At 34.7% G+C, this 18427-nt stretch overlaps 1 protein-coding gene across 2 annotated transcripts in view; it reads right to left on the bottom strand.

The window, feature by feature from the left end:
• ATP8A1 (ATPase phospholipid transporting 8A1) overlaps positions 1-18427 on the bottom strand; it is a 236858-nt gene that overhangs the window by 134857 nt on the left and 83574 nt on the right. Inside the window, exons 13-17 of one of the 2 annotated variants that reach the window (XM_060148260.1) lie at positions 17644-17721; positions 16609-16697; positions 11556-11600; positions 3485-3557; positions 1222-1327 (exon numbers count right to left, since the gene is read on the bottom strand). In XM_060148260.1, coding sequence (XP_060004243.1) covers positions 1222-1327; positions 3485-3557; positions 11556-11600; positions 16609-16697; positions 17644-17721 — 391 coding nt within the window. The remainder of the gene's footprint in view (positions 1-1221; positions 1328-3484; positions 3558-11555; positions 11601-16608; positions 16698-17643; positions 17722-18427) is intronic. The other variant, XM_060148261.1, reaches the window with a different exon arrangement.

Genomic DNA, 18427 nt, shown 5'->3' with positions numbered 1-18427 from the left:
CCAACAACATGGATAGACATGAAGGCATCATGCTAAGTGAAGCAAGCCAGACAGAGAGAGAAAAATACTGTATGATCTCACTTATATGTAAGATCTAAAGAGAAAAAAAAGAAAACAAACCCCAAACTCATAGAAAAAGAGATCAGATGTGGTTAGCAGAGGTGGAGGGTGGGAGAAGGGGCAACTGGAGAAAGGTGATCAAAATGTACAAATTTCCAGTTATAAGATAAATAAGTACTAGAGATACAGTGATATATGTAAATTATTTCTTAATAAAACTGGAAAAAATGAATGGCATGAAATTGCCTTAAGTTTTATCCTTTTCTTCCTAAAATGTTTAATGTAGAAAAACTAATACTATTAATGTTGAGGGGTCAATTTAAATGGATATAAATGAACTGATGCTTTGTTGTATTATATATTATTTACTTACATCACCCTGTTACATCAGACCTTCTTGTTTCTTAGGGAAGGGTGTGGGATAAAACATTCACAGTTTCTATCTTAATGATATGAGATGTATCTTTTGGTTTTTAGGAATTTGGTACATTCTACAAGGGAGCAGGTGCTGGTTGATAATACTGTTTAAAACACTTACTAAAAAAGCTCCCCAAAGTGTGTTCATTCTTTCCTGAAATCTTACAATCATCAAATTGACTATTTACCCAATTTTTCATTGAAAATAAGCCTAAGTATTAAATAATGATAACTGTGCTAATACATATTTTATGGAATCCCTTCAAATGTGTAAAACTTTTCTCATCCAAATAAATACACAACGAACTCCCTGATTATCATTTCCAAGAGAAGACAGCAAAATTGGTATTCAAAAATGCACTCTATTTAAGCAAACAGATCTTCCTTTTCCTGTCTGCTTATGTGCAAAAACAGTTTATGACTAACAGTTTATTCTTAGTTATTTATAAAGAAGGGAGAATTTACTATGTGTATATATAAAGTACCATTTTTTTTACTTGTGTGAATTTTGTTATTCAAATTTACATGTAATTTATGCCATATAACAAATGTTACACAGTTATATATTTTAAAATATATATATTTAATATTGAAAGCCAAGGTTTATCTAATTAGTAAATAAAATTTGTAATCTGAAAAACATAACTTGTTTATTTTACTTCCTCAAATTAAATTTTTCTGAACAATCTCAAATTTCAGAACAATTTTCCAGCAAGAAATACCTCACAATTGCTTCATTTGTACCTGGAGATGCTGCCTGGTAAATAATCTTATCACCTTCCCGCTCTGGTACTGCTGTGTGACAAACTGCCATCATTGTAAGAAATTCACATATTATAGGTGCAGTCGGCTATAAGAAATAAACACATAATTTAGCCACTTTCATTTAAACATTTGACACTAATGATAGTAATACTACTTCATGCATATTTACTAAGAGTGCAGCTGTTAAATATTGAAGGTGTGGAAGTCAAGAAGCCAACAACTATTATGAAGAAAAAATATTTTTAACTAAAATCATTCATTCGTGCACCCTCTCATTCCTTTTCTAAACATTTATATAAGACCACTTTGTCTTGTTAAATAGAAACCGTACAGCGAAAAAGGCAGATATGGTTGAATCTTGTTATTAAGGACGGAAGAGAAATTCTAAAATGTTCATTTACCTGGTTCTAATTCCTGATCAGATCTATATTTTAGGCATCTACTCTTACTGTGGTTCCACTACTTTGGGCTGAGATGACGGTGGCAGGGGATTCCTCTGTAAGGTTTGTCCTCTCTTTTTGCAAAAATGGCAACCTTAACCTGATACACATTTTACTAAATAAAAAAGGATTGATTGAGAAGTCCTTTGTACAATGGACTCTCATGGCCTGAGGAAGACAAGATCCTTTCTGCAAGAAAGCAGTCAGATTTTTAAAATTAAACATCTTCTTGTCTGGTACCTGATGAAGAAAAATGTCATTCGAATTAATAAAGGAAAAATATTCCTCTATGCTCTTGGACCAAAAAAGTGAAATGATTGGAAAGGTAAATCCGAACATTATTTGAAAAAAAACTGTGTTAAGCCTCGAAGAGCAGACAAAACAGACAAGGTCCCTGATATGTGAAGCTTTGACTAGTGGGGAAAACAGAACATAAATAGTACGCAAGCATTATTTATTTATAGTGTGAAAAGAGCTTCAAAGGATAAATGTGCAAACATCATATGATATAGGCCAGTCTGTGGTTGTTCTCATGACAATGTGATTTTTAAGCTGCTGAAGTTTTAGCCTCATGAAGAACTAAGCACAGTTTTCCAACAAGCAGGAATCACACATGACTGAAAAGGTCCTAAAGGAAGAAAGAATGAAGTGTGTTTGAGAAAATAAAAGAAAGCCAGTGTAGCCTGAGGAGAAAGAAAGGAAGGGTAGCTCCACGTGAGGCCGAAGACTTAGGCAGGGGCTGGACCATGTAACTTTGTAAGTTGAGAGGGAAGCCCTCTGGCATGGTTTTAAACAGGAGAGTGATGGGACTTGATTTACATTTGCATCATTCCAGCTGCCACGTGCAACAAGAACTGGAGGGGGGTAAAAACGGAAACAGGGAGAATGGTTAGGAGGCTGCTGTAATCCACCTGGAGGATACCAGTAGTCTGGACTGGGGTAGAGAAAGTGAGAATGAAGTGAAGAAGACATTTAGGATATATTACAGAAAGTCATATTGACAAGGGCTTAGTGACTCATTACAGATCTGGAGATGGAGGGGAAGGAGGTATCAAAAGCAACCCTAAGTTCCTAGAATGAGTAATAAGACAGTTAGTTGATGGTGCAATTTACTGAACCTGAGAACACAAGAGGGAAGAGGTGGGCCTAGGTCTAGATTTTGTGCATCTGGAAGCTCATGCTTTGTTGAAGGCAAAAATAACCATATGAACACATTGCTAGGGCCCTGCCCAGGGGCAGAGGTGGTAAGTCCATCAGTGCTAGGAAGGGACTAGGTTTTGGGGTGATGTGCATGAGTTCAAGTTCTGACACATTGAGCTTGAAGCGACTGTGAGAAAAAATTGGGGGTTTAAACTTAGGAGACCATATCATTTGATTGGATGGAATTTTAGTTAAGTATCAGTAACTTTCATAAGTGGAATGTTCACATTGGGTGGCAGATGTCCGAAGTTCTTATTGTATAGATTTAGCACTGGCCAGTAATTCTGAGCAGGAAATTCATTTCTATAGATGTTTTGAAATTGTTAACAATGAGTTGTTTCATACAAATAGAGTTCTAGAATTAATATATAATATTTTTAAAAAACAGAATGTTGATTAATGACAATTGTTAAAACTAAATTTCTAACAACCATGAATTCATGTTGGCCAAGTAAAAATAATTTAGAGATAATAGGTTTCGCTAATTATTAGAAATGATCATGAAACTAAAAAAAGGAATATTTAAACATGGAAGATAATTCAGAGAAACACTCATTAGTTTTCATTTATTAATGAAAAGATAATAGTATTATGTTGCTTACATGATTATTTTGGAGGTTTTCCAGCAATGATGAATCACTAAATGTTTTTTCATCTCCAAACTGTGAGCTCTGCCTAAAGGGGAAAAAAATTGGAGCAAACTTGGTTCATTTATACAAGCCCACTGATCTGTTTGTAAGTTACTTTTTTAAAAAAATTTGAATTTTATTTTATTTATTTTTTTATACACCAGGTTCTTATTAGTCATCCATTTCATACACATCAGTGTATACATGTCAATCCCAATCTCCCAATTCATTCCACCCCCACCCCCACCAGCCGCTTTCCCCGCTTGGTATCCATGTAAGTTACTTTTAAAATAAATCATTATGCCTGCAAACTCTTAATAGATTAAATATAATTTAGTCTGCACTTCTAAATAAGACATCACAGATTTCATGACTGAATCATAAAATATTTTCAAACATTCTAAAATGTGAAAGTCTTTTGCAGTGTAATGAGTCTTTTACAGTTCATTTTCCTGGGGTAAAATTATGTTGTAGTCACATGAAATTTAAAAAAATTAATTTAAAAAAAGTAACAAAACTGCTGAAATACCTGGAATTGAAATTTTCTACTTCCAAAATTTTTCCAAGTTTAAAAATTTCTGAGAATTAATGGAGGTATTATAAAAAATATCCTTTAACTTTAGCCATGAGAAATTATTTGAAGTGACTAATACCACATGATTATCATATGAAACTAAAATATGAATAAACTGTTTACATATTTCATCAACATCTATCTATCACTAACAAATACCTGATATATTTATGTACATATCACATTTACTCTGTATATAAGGAGAACAAACCATAAAAGTGCATGGGGTTTTGTGTTGTGGTTGTCTTCAGATCAGCAAACATGAACTCCATATGAAACAAATCAAATCAGAATTGCTTCTATAACCTAGCTATTGCTAGTCTCATAGCCATGCGATTTAATATCAAAATGCTGAGATTCGAAGGAAGGACAAGAAACATTTACGTGGAAGTACCAAACCCCAAGGGTATACTTTTCAATGTTCAGTGAAAATATATAGATCTAAAGCTTTTGTGCACAGATGGAAATATCAGAAATCGCTGAGGAAAAAATAACATGTTCAATACTAAATAATTGTAATCCAGAAAGCTTTTAATCACAGTTTTTACAGGTTACAAAGAGTATTATCAGTGTCAGTGTCCCAAATATCAAGAGTTTCATATTTTAAAGCCAGCTGCTTGAAAGGAAGGAGAAATCATTAAAAAAAAAAGTGTGAAATAACTGAACATAAACCATATTGTCAATATATGTATTTTACCCATAAACCAAAGAAGGAAGTTAGAGTGTTTATAGTAAAATATGTCTTTATTTACATGTAATAGTCTGGTCTATTAATTCTCAAAATTGTAATATAATTCAGCTTTATTAGCATGTAGTAGATCAGAATTTTCAAAAACATCAGTGGGAGGCAGAATAAACACATTATGTTTTATTATTATTACTACTACTATTATTTCTCCTCCTCCTCTAGTTTTAAAGATGAAAGGAAAAAAATCCAAGAACTTTTAAACAACTTATCAATGGGTGGACAGAAAAAAATTAACATACATTTCTCCTCCAAGTAATTCTCATTACTTAAAAATAGTTAATTATTCAAGTCTCTATAAAATTTCCCTATTATTTATAAAATGTATTATTAATAGTTCTTAGCTATACTTCCCTACTTTTTATTAGATAACAATTATTGAAATGTCAAGGAATATTCACAGTAACATCTTTCATGTGGAGATCTATTTTCCCTCTAAAGAATTCCAGGCTAAAAGCCTTTATAAAATTGAAGATATGTCTTATTAATCTCACCAGTAATTCTTTCATTTCATAAATCACAGTTAACACAATTGATAAAACTTTCAAATGTTTTATAACAAATAACACTAGATATGCAATTGAAATATTTATTAATACATGGACACATCCTGCCCTCTATTCATCAGTGAAGCCTTCTGACAAGGATAATGCTAAATAACTCTTCTCCCAGGAAGCAGCTTCCTTTCCAGGATCATAAAAACCACCAGCAATTCATCTGCTAATCACATAGCCTGGGTTGGATAACTCAGGCATGGAGCTCTCACTACCCCTCACCAAAATCTCACAAAATATTCACTTTTAGTAAAAGTAAACAGATAAAATTAGGAAGCTCGAGTCATTGCAAAATAAGGACCAACTGCATTAAATGTAAAATAGTTTTAACTGTTAGTTGACAAAGCTATATGAATCTGGAAACTGCTCACAAATAAAAGTGCAAGCCAACATCTATATTTTGTTAAAATTTTCCATAGAAGTTTTCAGGTGACACTTTGCCTCAAAAGGAGACAAAGAAATTATGGTGTTTTGCAAAAAGTAATAAGGCAGGGGTTGTAACATTAAGGTAAAGAGAAAACTGAGCAGTTAACCCACAATGTCATATAATTTGCAGCTTCTTGTAGGCTGATTTAAAAGCTGTGATACATTGTAAATAATTATTTCCTGATCATCCTAATATGAAGAATCTATTTTTTATAGCAATAAAAATTGAGAAGATTCAGAATTTTATGAATAAATATAAATTAGAATAAATATGGCCTAATCAGCATTAGTTAATTTCTTTTTTTTTTTTTTTTCCCTTGGCTGTGCTGAGGGGCATGTGGGATCTTAGTTGCCTGACCAGGGACTGAACCCTTGCCCACTGCATTGAAGTGCGGAGTCTTAACCACTGGACCGCCAGGGAAGTCCAGTATTAGTTAATTTCATACACGACAGTGTGGACTATGAAATCATGTCAATAAGAGAGTCATCAGAAAAAAAGGAAAAAAGTTCAAGCCATACCTTTTACCTTAAACCAATGGGTGAATGACTTAATAAAAGTACTAAAGTGAAAAATAATTATTTTTAACTAAGTTAAAAAATAACTTAGGAGTAGAAAAGGCCTAAGTATTATACATGATTCAGAAAACAAAACAAATAAAAAAATCTGACTGTATAAAGCTAAAACATTTCTGCATAGCAAAAACTATTGCAAGCAAAGTCAAAAGTCAAATGACAAACTGGGAAAAAAAAATATTTCCAACACATATAATGAAGGTTATTTCACTTAAAATAAAAAGGACTCGTAGAAACCCATAATAAAACAATCAACAATGCAGTAGAACAATGAGCAGAGGATATAAACACACAGTTCACAAAGAAGGAAATCCAAGTGGCTTTAAATGTACATTCAATTTTACCTCATAATGAGAGAAATGAGATTTAAATTTATGAATTTGGCAGAAATAAAGTTTGACAGCTCTACTGCTATGATTATGGGAAAACAGTTAAACCATCTATCATTGGTGAGAATGAAAATTGGTGCAATTTCTAAAAAGGGATATTGGCAATTTCTATCAAAATTTAAAATGCATGTAATCCTTTGATCCAGAAATTCCAGTTCTAGGAATTTACACTACCTGGTGCAAAATGCTGTACGACCAAATTCATTCTTTGCGGCGCATTTTTAATAGCAAAAGATTAGAACTAACCCAAAGTTTATTAGGATTGTTGCTTAAAAACACTGTGGTACATCCACATAACAGAACGCTATACAAAAAATGGGAGGCTCTCCATGGACTATGGACAAATCTCAAAGATGCACTATCAAAGGAAAAGCTGGTACAAAACAGTATGTATAGTATGCTTCACTTTCTATAAAAATATGAGAGAAAAAAATACATGCATGTATATGAATAGAGTAGATGTGGAAGGATACACCTGAAATTGGTTACACTGGCTGCCTTCAGGAGGGGAAATGGAGGCTAGAAGACAGGTAAGGGAGGGAAACCTTTCCTTCTTTACATCCTTTGAACTTGTAACATGTTAATGCATTATGAACTTAAAAAATAAATCAAATTTAAATTAAAAATAAAAAACCACAACAAAATCCATGTCAGAACAAAATCCAATCCTGTCAGCTGAAATATATACACATCTTACATACAAACTAAATGTATACCTTATATACATATACACGCTACACACATGCACACATGGGAAGACAAAGGCAGTCTGACTGCAAAGCACTGTTTTTTGAAAGGATCTACACCTTCTGCTTTTGAATGGTGCTACTGTTCCAAGTCAAAATTCCTTAAAGGGAGATTTTCAGAAATGAATAGGTTATTCAGTATCAGGTCCAGTCAAGTCCAAGAATATGAACAAGCGATTGAATTCAATTATAATATTTTTGTTAGACACTGGTTTTGACCAAAGTAATGAGATCTGCTTTTCTGTGTGGTTCAAAGTATTTCTGAAGGCAATTATAAAAGAGGAGTTCCAAAAACGTTTTGTGAAATGGTTGCTTCATTGGAATAAATAAATTACCTGTCAAAGTGACTACTTTGAAGACCAACACTAATTTGGATGTGTTAGATCTCATTATTATACAGTCACACCTGGAAGAATGTTTTAGTGAGCCTAACGATTGCAGCAGAATAAATAAATACCACTCATTCCATACATAATTACAGACCAAAACGAAATGAGAAAATAAGACCAGGAAATGGTACTATCCACTGATACCGTGATAAACCACAGTGAAATGACTAAGCACAGAACACTTTAAGGTAATCCTTCTGGAGAATCACCGTCGCTAGCACTTACTTAAGGAAAAACAACAACTATCAGAAAGAATAATGAGAAACCATACCAAATAGTTAAGAGAAAGTGAAATAATATGTTATTTGGGATTTGCCTCAAAGTAATAGTGAGGGGAAATATAGACGAATTGAAATTGGATTTGAGTACGTATTATTGAAGCGAGTGAATGAGTACATTTGTCTCCTTCTGTTTATGCTTGATATTTTCCACCAAAAAATTAGAAAAAGAAAAAAATGTAATGAAATATACAGTTTTGGAAAATAAGCGCATCTTAGGGCTGCATGGATGTTGATAATAAGCAGATGTTTTTGTGCATTCCTCTAAATATTGATACTATCTATCTAGAGAATGGTAGTTTTTTAATAGAAATGAACTAATCTATAAGGTCATATGTTAGCTGATGGTACTTGGCAATAATAAGAAACCCATACTAATTCTGGAGTAAGTGGCTACTGGCTGGGAAATGATTTCATCTCTGTAAACTATTTATACTAATAGATTTAAGTGAGTAGAGCTACAGCCATCATCTAATTATTTTTAATGTCAAGAAAGTGTTTTTGAAACATTATAGATTTGCCTTCAAATGTGACTAAATGTAAATATGTTAAATAATCTACACACACTTAAGTGTCAACTGTTATGTGTTTTTTTTTTTTTTGCGGTACGCGGGCCTCTCACTGTTGTGGCCTCTCCCGCTGTGGAGCACAGGCTCTGGACGTGCAGGCTCAGCGGCCATGGCTCACGGGCCTAGCCGCTCCGCGGCATGTGGGATCCTCCCGGACCGGGGCACGAACCCGTGTCCCCTGCATCGGCAGGCGGACTCTCAACCACTGCGCCACCAGGGAAGCCCTGTTATGTGTTTTTTAACTTGGTATTTTTGTGGCAAATATGGTTCACGTAGGGTAGTAAAATATATAGTACAGGCCGCAGGTTTTATATGTGGAATCAATGAACTTCACATTGAAAGGGGAAGCTGCTGACTGTCAGACAAGAATAAACTTTCAAATTTTGGATTAATATAGTCAGCTACACTCTCCAGTTTATCCCTGAAGACGAGCAGCATGAAGATATGGCCAGGTACCTGGAGCGTAGGATTCAACCAGGATAACACTTTCAATCTTGGTTTCACTGGCAACATGAAACCAAGTGTATCAGATTAGGCAGATGCCAGATTCAGGATTGTGCAAAGTTGTGTCCCCCCATGCTAACTTTTCTCAAGTCGGTCAGTTAAACTTCACTTGCTCTTGCTACCTTAACAAAACAAGAAAGAAAGAAAAAATAAAGTAACAAATAGTAAGGATATCTTTTGCTCTAAAAGCAGATATTTTTGAAGCCTGTCGGATGTAATATAACCAGCACCTACTTCATAACCAGGCTGAGAGAGGTTTTAATTCTTTCTCCCATGTTTACTGGTTGTATACTTTGGGGCAAGTTACTCAGTAGCTTCTTTGCCTAAATTTCACCAACTTTAGAATGGTCATGTCAATTTTAACTCCTCAAATATGTCTTGAAGATTGAGCGAGAGACACCAGAGCTAACACTTTCTGTGAGCTTACTATGTCCAGACACTATTCTAAGCACTTTAAAAACGTAATTCACTTAATCTTCACAGCCTCCCTATGATGTCTACATTCTACCAGATGAGGAATCACAGGCATAGAGGTTTGGTAATTGGTTCAAGGGCACCAGTAGGATCAGGATGTGAACTTCGGGAGTCAAAATCCGAAGTCTGTATCCTTGACAACTGTATAGGACCAAGGACACAACTAAAGTTCAAGTAGTATCTATTCCTTCATCTTTGCTGCCTACAGGTAACTACTGGATAGATCAGGAATCCAAGTATATATTTAAAATAAAGCTTACTTTATTAGAAAGTTGGCAAAAGCCTTCCCTTTTATTTTTAAAAAGTATCATTAATATCTAAGTTTATATGTAACTGCAAGTGGAATGGTACAAAAATTTATGAAAAAGCTGGCATTTTTTAATTTGGAGTTACCTAGTTTAGAATATCAAATTTCCCAAAAGGGTGTTTTACAAAAAGAACTTGTTAAACAGATAAAATAACATCTTCTCTTTCCAATAGTGATAAAATCATGAAACAACCTCTATTGAAAGTAGGATATTTTAAATGACCTGAAAAAACAACAATTTTTAACATTTCCATCCAATCTTAAGAAAAATATGATGAAGGTAATTTCCTTCTCTTAATATGTGAGTTACCTTAGAAAAATATATATTAATCCTACACTCATGAACAGTGTTTAAAATTAACAGACTTATGCTAATTCTACAGAAAAGCAACAAGATATAGTCAAAATTTTAACTACGTTCTCAAAAGAGTAAATAAAAGGGAATATCTACATCATTAAACTTGAGTTACCCACCAACAGTAAGATGCTTTGGCACATTTAAAAAATACTAAAAATTATTTGGTTGTGGGTAGGTGTCAAAATGTATGATACTCCAAGCAATGAGCTTAAATATAATGATTCATCAGTTATCACATGAACCAAACAGCTGCCTCTGTCATTAACCCTAGGTAGTATGAGGTTTACTGCAAATTGTTACTAAATTTCCACTTTACTGAAATAAAATCCAAGTTGAAAAATACGGCTTAATCATAAAATACATGTGTAATCTGAAAACAGAAATGTAACCACATATAAAGCCATGTTTTCTAGAGTTACCAGCATTAAAGGAACCTGTTTTCTGAAATTTCACTTGCCACCAAATCATGATGAATTATCAAAATAAACTTATACCATTCTAGATAAAAATGTAAATCCATGGGGGGATTTTAAGGTAAGACAAAAAAACCCAATACATACTGAAATTAACCCTATAAAATGCTGTATTTAACGATTCTAAAAGTAATTGTATTCCAGTTAACTCTAGTCCTTGGCAGCATGGTTTTCCAACATTTGTTCCAGACATTTAATTTTAAAAAATGTTTATTTTCCAGCCTCTAAACAGCTTTAGGAAATTAACAAAAATAAATGTAAAGGAAATTTTCCACTCTGTGGGTGTGTTTCAGTAGCAGCTTTTTGTAGCTCTGTAGAGTATGTAAATAGTGGCAGAAGGTGGCAGTGCTGAGCTAAAAAGAAAAAGAAAATTTCTCGAGCTGTAGCTGAACCTTAGGTAGTCCACAGCCCAGGGACTCTGAGTTGATCATCACATATTTTATTACAGATACATAGCTCTATAAAACTCTAGCAAGCCTAAACTTTGAAAGAAATGTTTATAAAATGACTAAAGGTTATTTGATAGGAAATCAGGGATATTCAACAGATTTTAAGGAATACTTTACAACGTTGTCACCCTGCCTGGTCAGTAATTTTTTCAAAAGTAGTGAAATGTGTCTAACAAAACAATAAAATGCAAACCTTTTAAGGGGATCTATGAGACAGAAAGGTCCATGCAGCTTACCATTCATCAGGAGAGCAGCCATAATCCTCAGGTTCAGGGACATGGCTTCAGAAAGCAAGAGGAGGGACAGAAAGAAAGGACAAAACAATCACAGAAAGGCTGGAAACATAAAAGCATGAATAAGGGAAGTACTGAGAGACAGATCTTGAAAAACTTAAGAAAATAAACTTTTAGTTAATTTTGAAAGAATGGCAGTTAGCACAGTAAGTATGATTTATGGTAACTAAGCAGATTTACAAAGTTATTCTTTAACTGGATAGTCAGCTTGCTCCTTCACCATGAAATTTCTTGATTTTATGCAGAGAATTCAGTATTCAGTAGGAAATATTGAACTTAATAGTTTAAATATATGCTAAAGCCAATGGAAAATTAATCACATATTGCATAATCAGAATAAATGGTTTAATGAAACAAACATGTTAATACCTAAGAACACAAACTATCACACTGATAAAATCTGCCAAGTATTGAAAACATTTCAGAAGTAAATCTGACTACCATGAGGGGATGGTTCTTTTTTTTTTTGCGGTACGTGGGCCTCTCACTGTTGTGGCCTCTCCCGCTGTGGAGGACAGGCTCCGGACGCGCAGGCCCCGCGGCCATGGCTCACGGGCCCAGCCGCTCCGCGGCATGTGGGATCTTCCCAGACCGGGGCACGAACCCACGTCCCCTGCATCGGCAGGCGAACTCTCAACCACTGTGCCACCAGGGAAGCCCGAGGGGATGGTTCTTTAAAGAGTTATATTAAAGTAAAAATCAACTGCATTGCTATAACTAAAGGGGACCAAGCAAAAACACTGTGTCAAGGTTCTGCCAAGTCGTACTGCTGTTGTACAGCAGCCCTGGATCTCATACCTGGAGAGGGGCTTGTACTTCTCAACTCAGGCAGCTTTTGAAAAGCCTCAGAGCTCAAGGCTTAGGGTCGTTCTCCCTGGGTGTGGTCCAGCCCTGGCAGATGCCGAGAGCTATTCAGAATGTGATGAGGTGAGTAGCAGGCGACCCACATACCTGTTACTTATTCTGTCTGCATGAGTTTCCCCAAGATCATTGCTCCAGCGGCTCTGGTGTGTATGTTCTGTCTGGTTATTTGCCTTTGTGGGTCAGTGCTGTTATATCTGCTTGGTAAGTTCTTTACTTAAGCCAACTCATTCTTGATCTCAGCCTTAAGCATCACAGTCCCTGATCTCCCTGATTAGATCACCTTCCTCCCTCACTCCCAATCACAGGCTTACACAGACCTTTGTACTGTGCTATGATTTTATATTTGTCTGTATGATTTCTTAACTATATCCATTAACCTCCAATTAGACTATAAACTTTAGGAGGGCAGAAGCCATGTCAACTTTTGCTGATCATTAAATCTCCATCAGCTAACAAAGTGCTACACACATCTAAAGCACTTTGTTGAGGCATGTGAATGAACAAATGGTGTTTACCCAACTTTACCCACAAGTCATGGTGAGCAGTAAGATACATTTATTGGTTATAATATAGACCTTGGGACTATTTTGATAATTGTGAGGTTTCTCATGGTGAACCTCTTCTCAGTGTTAAAGAAGTTGCTGATTCTTTCAGTAAACATTGCTAAACAAAATATTGTGAAATGAAACTACTCACATACTGTTTTCATATATAAATAAAGATTGCTTTTAGGAACATTTGGTTTTTACTTAAAGGGAAAATGTCAATGAAATGTTTTTAATACTGATTAAAATGACTTGCCCACATAAAAAATATTGTTTAGTTTGCTTCACAGAATCTTTTTTTTTAAACTTAGAGATTGTACTCAGTTCATCAGCTCATTCTAATAGTAAGATCTAAATCATCAACAAAGATAGTACTGAGGATTGTAGTCTAGAACAGTCACTGTATTGCAAATTCTAGCCACTAAACATAAAAGCCTCCTTACCTTTTCTGGCATTCAAGTAACTGTGATAAAACGGAATTATTCCCTATAGGAGGCAATTTGCTGAAATGCTGCCTTAATAAATGTTTAACAGCAGAATTTCTAGTTTGTAATAAGTTAAATTACAAATATGACATCACTATTTACATTTAACTAAAAAAAATCTAATGAAACATTCTAATAAGTTTAAGCATGGTGGCATTTCTGACAAAGTTGATCTCTACAAAATAATCATCATTGCTAAATATGTACAAATCTTATGTTATTGCCCATCATGAATCCAATTTAGGGCCAAGGTTATATAAAATGAGAGAAAACTTACTAAGACTAAATTTTGGAGCATTGTTTTACGTGTTAAATATTTTCTTCCTACAAGCCTATGGAATACACTGAACTAGGCAAAGACTGTACTGTCAAGAGACTTCAAGTCTTGCCCTTCAGACTGCTAAAAGCCAACAAAAATCATCTTTGACTCTATCGGGTAAAAGGAGGCTTTATTTTCTTAAAAAATGCTTAAGAAGCATCAGCTCTGAAATCATTACCCCAAAGGCATTTGTTAATACATGAAAGTTTCTGTTATTTTCCTTTGTTTTGCTGTACTCTGAGGAGATAACCACCATACTTTCTTCTGCTGGAGCTGGAAGTGTACGCATGTAATATCTCCCCATGTTAAACAAGTGTTAAACACTCCTACAGGGCAGGCTGCACAGTATAACCATGTTATGGTTCCTATAACCAAAGAGTGCCCAGAGGAAATGCCAACAGAAAGGTAAGTTTTCAGTAATCACTTTTTCCTGTGGAGTTTGGCGGAATTAAGTAACAGCCACATGTCTCTCCTACTGTAACCACCTGAGTAGTCTGATGTCTCACCGTTTCTCCAAAGCTTTCATGTATCAACAACTCTCTACAATGCTGACATTCCAGTTGTCCATTGGGAATGTTTAGGGGAGGGGATGTTGATAAAAACTCGGTCGGGGTTAAGGATCCTAAGGGCACATACACAACTTACTGGAAGTAGTTTAACAACTGGCTTCACTCAACAAGGCTCTTGGTATTCTTGAAAACATGACACATTATCCAAAGAAGAAACGTATTTCTGTTTTCACAGTTAAAAATTGCAAATAAAGGAATTCCTATTTTTAAATTTCTAAACATGTTAGAATTTTATACCTGAAAAAGAATCTTGGAGATCATCTGGTCTCACCACCCTCATTTTAAAGTGTTTGGAATATTTGAAAAGAATTGTCTAGGGTCACATGGTTAATTAATGACAAAGCTAGGACTATGACTCATGTCTTACAACTGCACATCAATGTTAAGAGATGTGATTTTCCCAGGAGGAAATTTGTTTCGGTGCACACTTAATCTAAATGATGACAATATTCAACTCTGAATACTACTTTAACATTTGCCAGTCTCAAACCCACCCTATCATAATACATAATACATAATTGTTAATGACCATATCACCAATAGATACAGGAAGAACAATATTCTTTTACGGTAGTTATTCTTTACAACTACTGCTTGAAAGTGTTTAAGGACTTGTTCCAAGAGTAAGAAAAAATCTTATAAAATGCAAAAGAAAAGAACACCTAGATATCATCCTAGTTTTCTGTTCTGATAAGTTCACAATCAATAATTACTAATTTGAAGAACTTGCTTATTCAACTGGACATTTGACAAATTAAAAAAGGATGTCAATTACCAAACAGAACCCTCTAAAAGTAATATTTATGAATGAATGCAGAATTTGTGTAAAAACAAACATCACCATAAATCTGTTAGCAAGTATAATACAACAAACTCTAGAATCACAGTAGGCCTTTCCTTCTCTCAGCTGGGATAACTGTGGGTCAAACATATAAATGCAAAATGTCAAAGATTATGGTTGAACCTCTCCTGCCCCGGCAGCAAAACGAAGAGGCCTGTACCAACTGGGGGGAGGAGAGAAGAAGGCCTCTTTTGTCTAAGGGAACTGGGAGATCTTCAGATAAAAAAGGGAAGATGCAAAATGGCATTCAGCCCTGGAAATAGTAAATAGGCTTCTTAAGTTAGCAGCCTGCCCTTACAGCATAAAAAAGCCATTACGTCAAATGCCTTTTTAGCTTCATTTACCCACATAGTTTGAAGTCAATTTTAGTCATACTCTCTACTGACCCAAAGAACATCTGTCCCCATCTATTTCTCTTTGTAGACCCTGTATATGGGAGTAATCACATGCTTTTAGAATTTTTTACCAAGTGGTCGTTTATTTGGTTTCAAATAAAGGCATTTTCATAATTCAATACCCTATTTTTATACTGGCTTACTGCTTAAAGACAGAGCATGAGTGGGGAAGGGGTGGGCACAAGCCAGAAAACCCAAAAGCAAGTGCCCTTGCTTGCATGGTTAAGACACCAACATTTACCAGTCTTACTTGTAGATAAAGATAGTTGGAAAACCTGATAGTAGGCCAAGGTCAGTCAGCCAGGATGATATTTCATCTTTTGAGCATGTCTTTTTAGGAAATGTAGAAATTAATTTTCTCACATTACCCTATAAAGTGTTTCAAAAAGAAGGCTTTTGAGCAGTTTAGGCAAGAATACCTGGAAGTAAGAAAAAAATGGGTGCTCAACAAGCACATTCTAAAGGAGCCTGATAAGAGTATTTGATGATATTTATTATCTCCTGGATTTAAGAGTTTTGTGTCCCTACCTCCTTACCGTCATGAGAAATTTAGATTGCTCTGTGACTGCAAAGAGGAGAGATGATAAAAAGAAATCAAAGGGCTATCAGAGAAACAACAATATTTTAACTTGAAAACTTCCCAAGGACAGAATGAATGTTTTAACACATGCAGGCTGTACTCTGACTTCACGACATTGGAGAGGGAAGTGTATTTGTACCTTACTACCAGAGCCAGATAGAGACCTTCAGCAGCTCTAAACACTGAAATATTATTGGGCAGAGCCCCTGCGTCATAGGTAATTCCAAATGAAAAACAATACCAAACTATAAAACACAAAACGTACATGTGTGCTAAAATTAAAATAGCTGCCTTCTAGATTAAAAAAACTCCCCTAATAAGAACTCCCCAAATTATACCAAAATGTTAGCATTAATTAAATCTGTATATTATACTCTAATTAAAGGGAAAAAACTCACCCATAAGCAACTCCAGCTATGGTGCACTTCTTAAACTGCATTACATTGCATGTCAAAGTACCAGTTTTGTCAGAAAATATGTATTTTACCTAAAAAAAAGTTTAAAAATTCTCATTAAAATTTCAGAGGTCTTTTTAAGCCAGGTTTTAATGAAGGGAAAAAGCCTTACATTATTCTTTCTATCAATTTTGTTACATTGTAGGGGCACAATGAATGCTATTAACTGACTACTTTCTGCACATCATTAAGGAATATTTTCAACTATTTCTTTTCGTATTTTAGCAATGAATCATATATGAAAGCTAGTCTCTCAAGCTAGCAGAACAACTACAGTCATATAGAAATCTGTCTTAGTATGCTTAATATGGTCTGAATTTCCACTAGTAAGTGCCTCTATAGCTACTTAACATGTATAGAGCACTAAAACATCGGCATTTCTCAACATAACAAACAATTATGGGATTGGCGATGGGTTGCAATTAAAATGAACTTCATACAACATCTGAATTGGTAAGAAAAAGGATAATTCTGGCTTAAATGCTATTTGAAGAGTAGGAGTTAGCAAATGGCAATGGTACAAAAAAAGAAGAATCCTTTCTTAACTAATACGTATAAATGAATTACAAATATACACATATATGTGAATATAGTATGAACTATAAATCTCAAATTCCTGCTTGACTTATACAACTTCATTGATAAACTAACTTTTCCTTCCTTTCTGGTCAAAAACTGTACACAATTTTAATACTGGGAGTTTATAACTCAAAAGCACTCAGTACTTTACATACTAATCAGATTATATACTGAAGGACATCTTTCTGTGTAATATCTTATCCTGAGAACAGAATATGCATTAAACAATCTTCTTTCACTAAAAATGAAAATTGAAAGTTAGGTACTAACATGTATTTATGCCAATCATTCAAAAAATGAAAAATTAGGAGCTGTCAATTCATCTGAAGTTGCGCATATGGCAGAAATTACACCAAATCTGACTTCCAATTCAACATATCAATAAGAAATTTAGTTTACCTGGCCAAGTTCCTCATTCAGATTAGATGTTCGAGCCATAGCAGCAGTGTCTGTGGGTTCATAGTGCATGTCAAGATCCTTTTTTAAAAAAAAAAAAAAAAAAAAAAGAAATCCTTGAATACAACTCATAATAAGAGGTCTAGTACAATTTTATTTAACTGGTGAGCAATGTATGTAACACTCTCATCTCTTGTCATCACTAACCATTTCAGTTGATTTCCTAAAAAATACTCAATACAGAATACCATATTTCACAGTAAGGGCAGAACAGTATGGTAGGTAGAGCATGTCTCTGGAAGCAGGCAATCCTGGTTTACTGTCATTCCACCATTTCCTAGGTATGTGACCTACTACAATATAAGGATTAAATAAGATAATGCATGTGAAGTGATTCCTACTGTGTCTGGAACAATGCTTTACGTGAGCTAAAATAACAGCAACGAAACATTGCTCAAATAATTTAGACTTTAAATCCCTGGAAACATTACTTAAGGGATTCCATCTTGTACTTCTTGGTCAAGTTTCTTACACTGTATATACTTGAAAGTAAAGAACATTTTATGGACAAGCCAGGGTTTACTGATTTTCACATGTCAAATGAAAAGGCCAGATCTGATCTCTCCCACATCTGTATTTCAGACTGATCAATATCGGTTCTGGAACAGGTACCTTGTTTTAAGAGGGATAGTAAACAAATGGGCAATGTTTAGGCAGTAGTAATTGCAATAGGGATTAAGTTGGAAATCATGTCAAATGAAGAACGGAAGGAGATGGAGGATACTTA

This window comes from Lagenorhynchus albirostris, chromosome 4, assembly GCF_949774975.1.
Source record: "Lagenorhynchus albirostris chromosome 4, mLagAlb1.1, whole genome shotgun sequence".
In the NCBI taxonomy this organism is placed as follows: Eukaryota; Metazoa; Chordata; class Mammalia; order Artiodactyla; family Delphinidae; genus Lagenorhynchus; species Lagenorhynchus albirostris.
The sequence above is the reverse complement of the archived record's forward strand: the minus strand, read 5'-3'. Positions and strand labels throughout refer to the sequence as shown.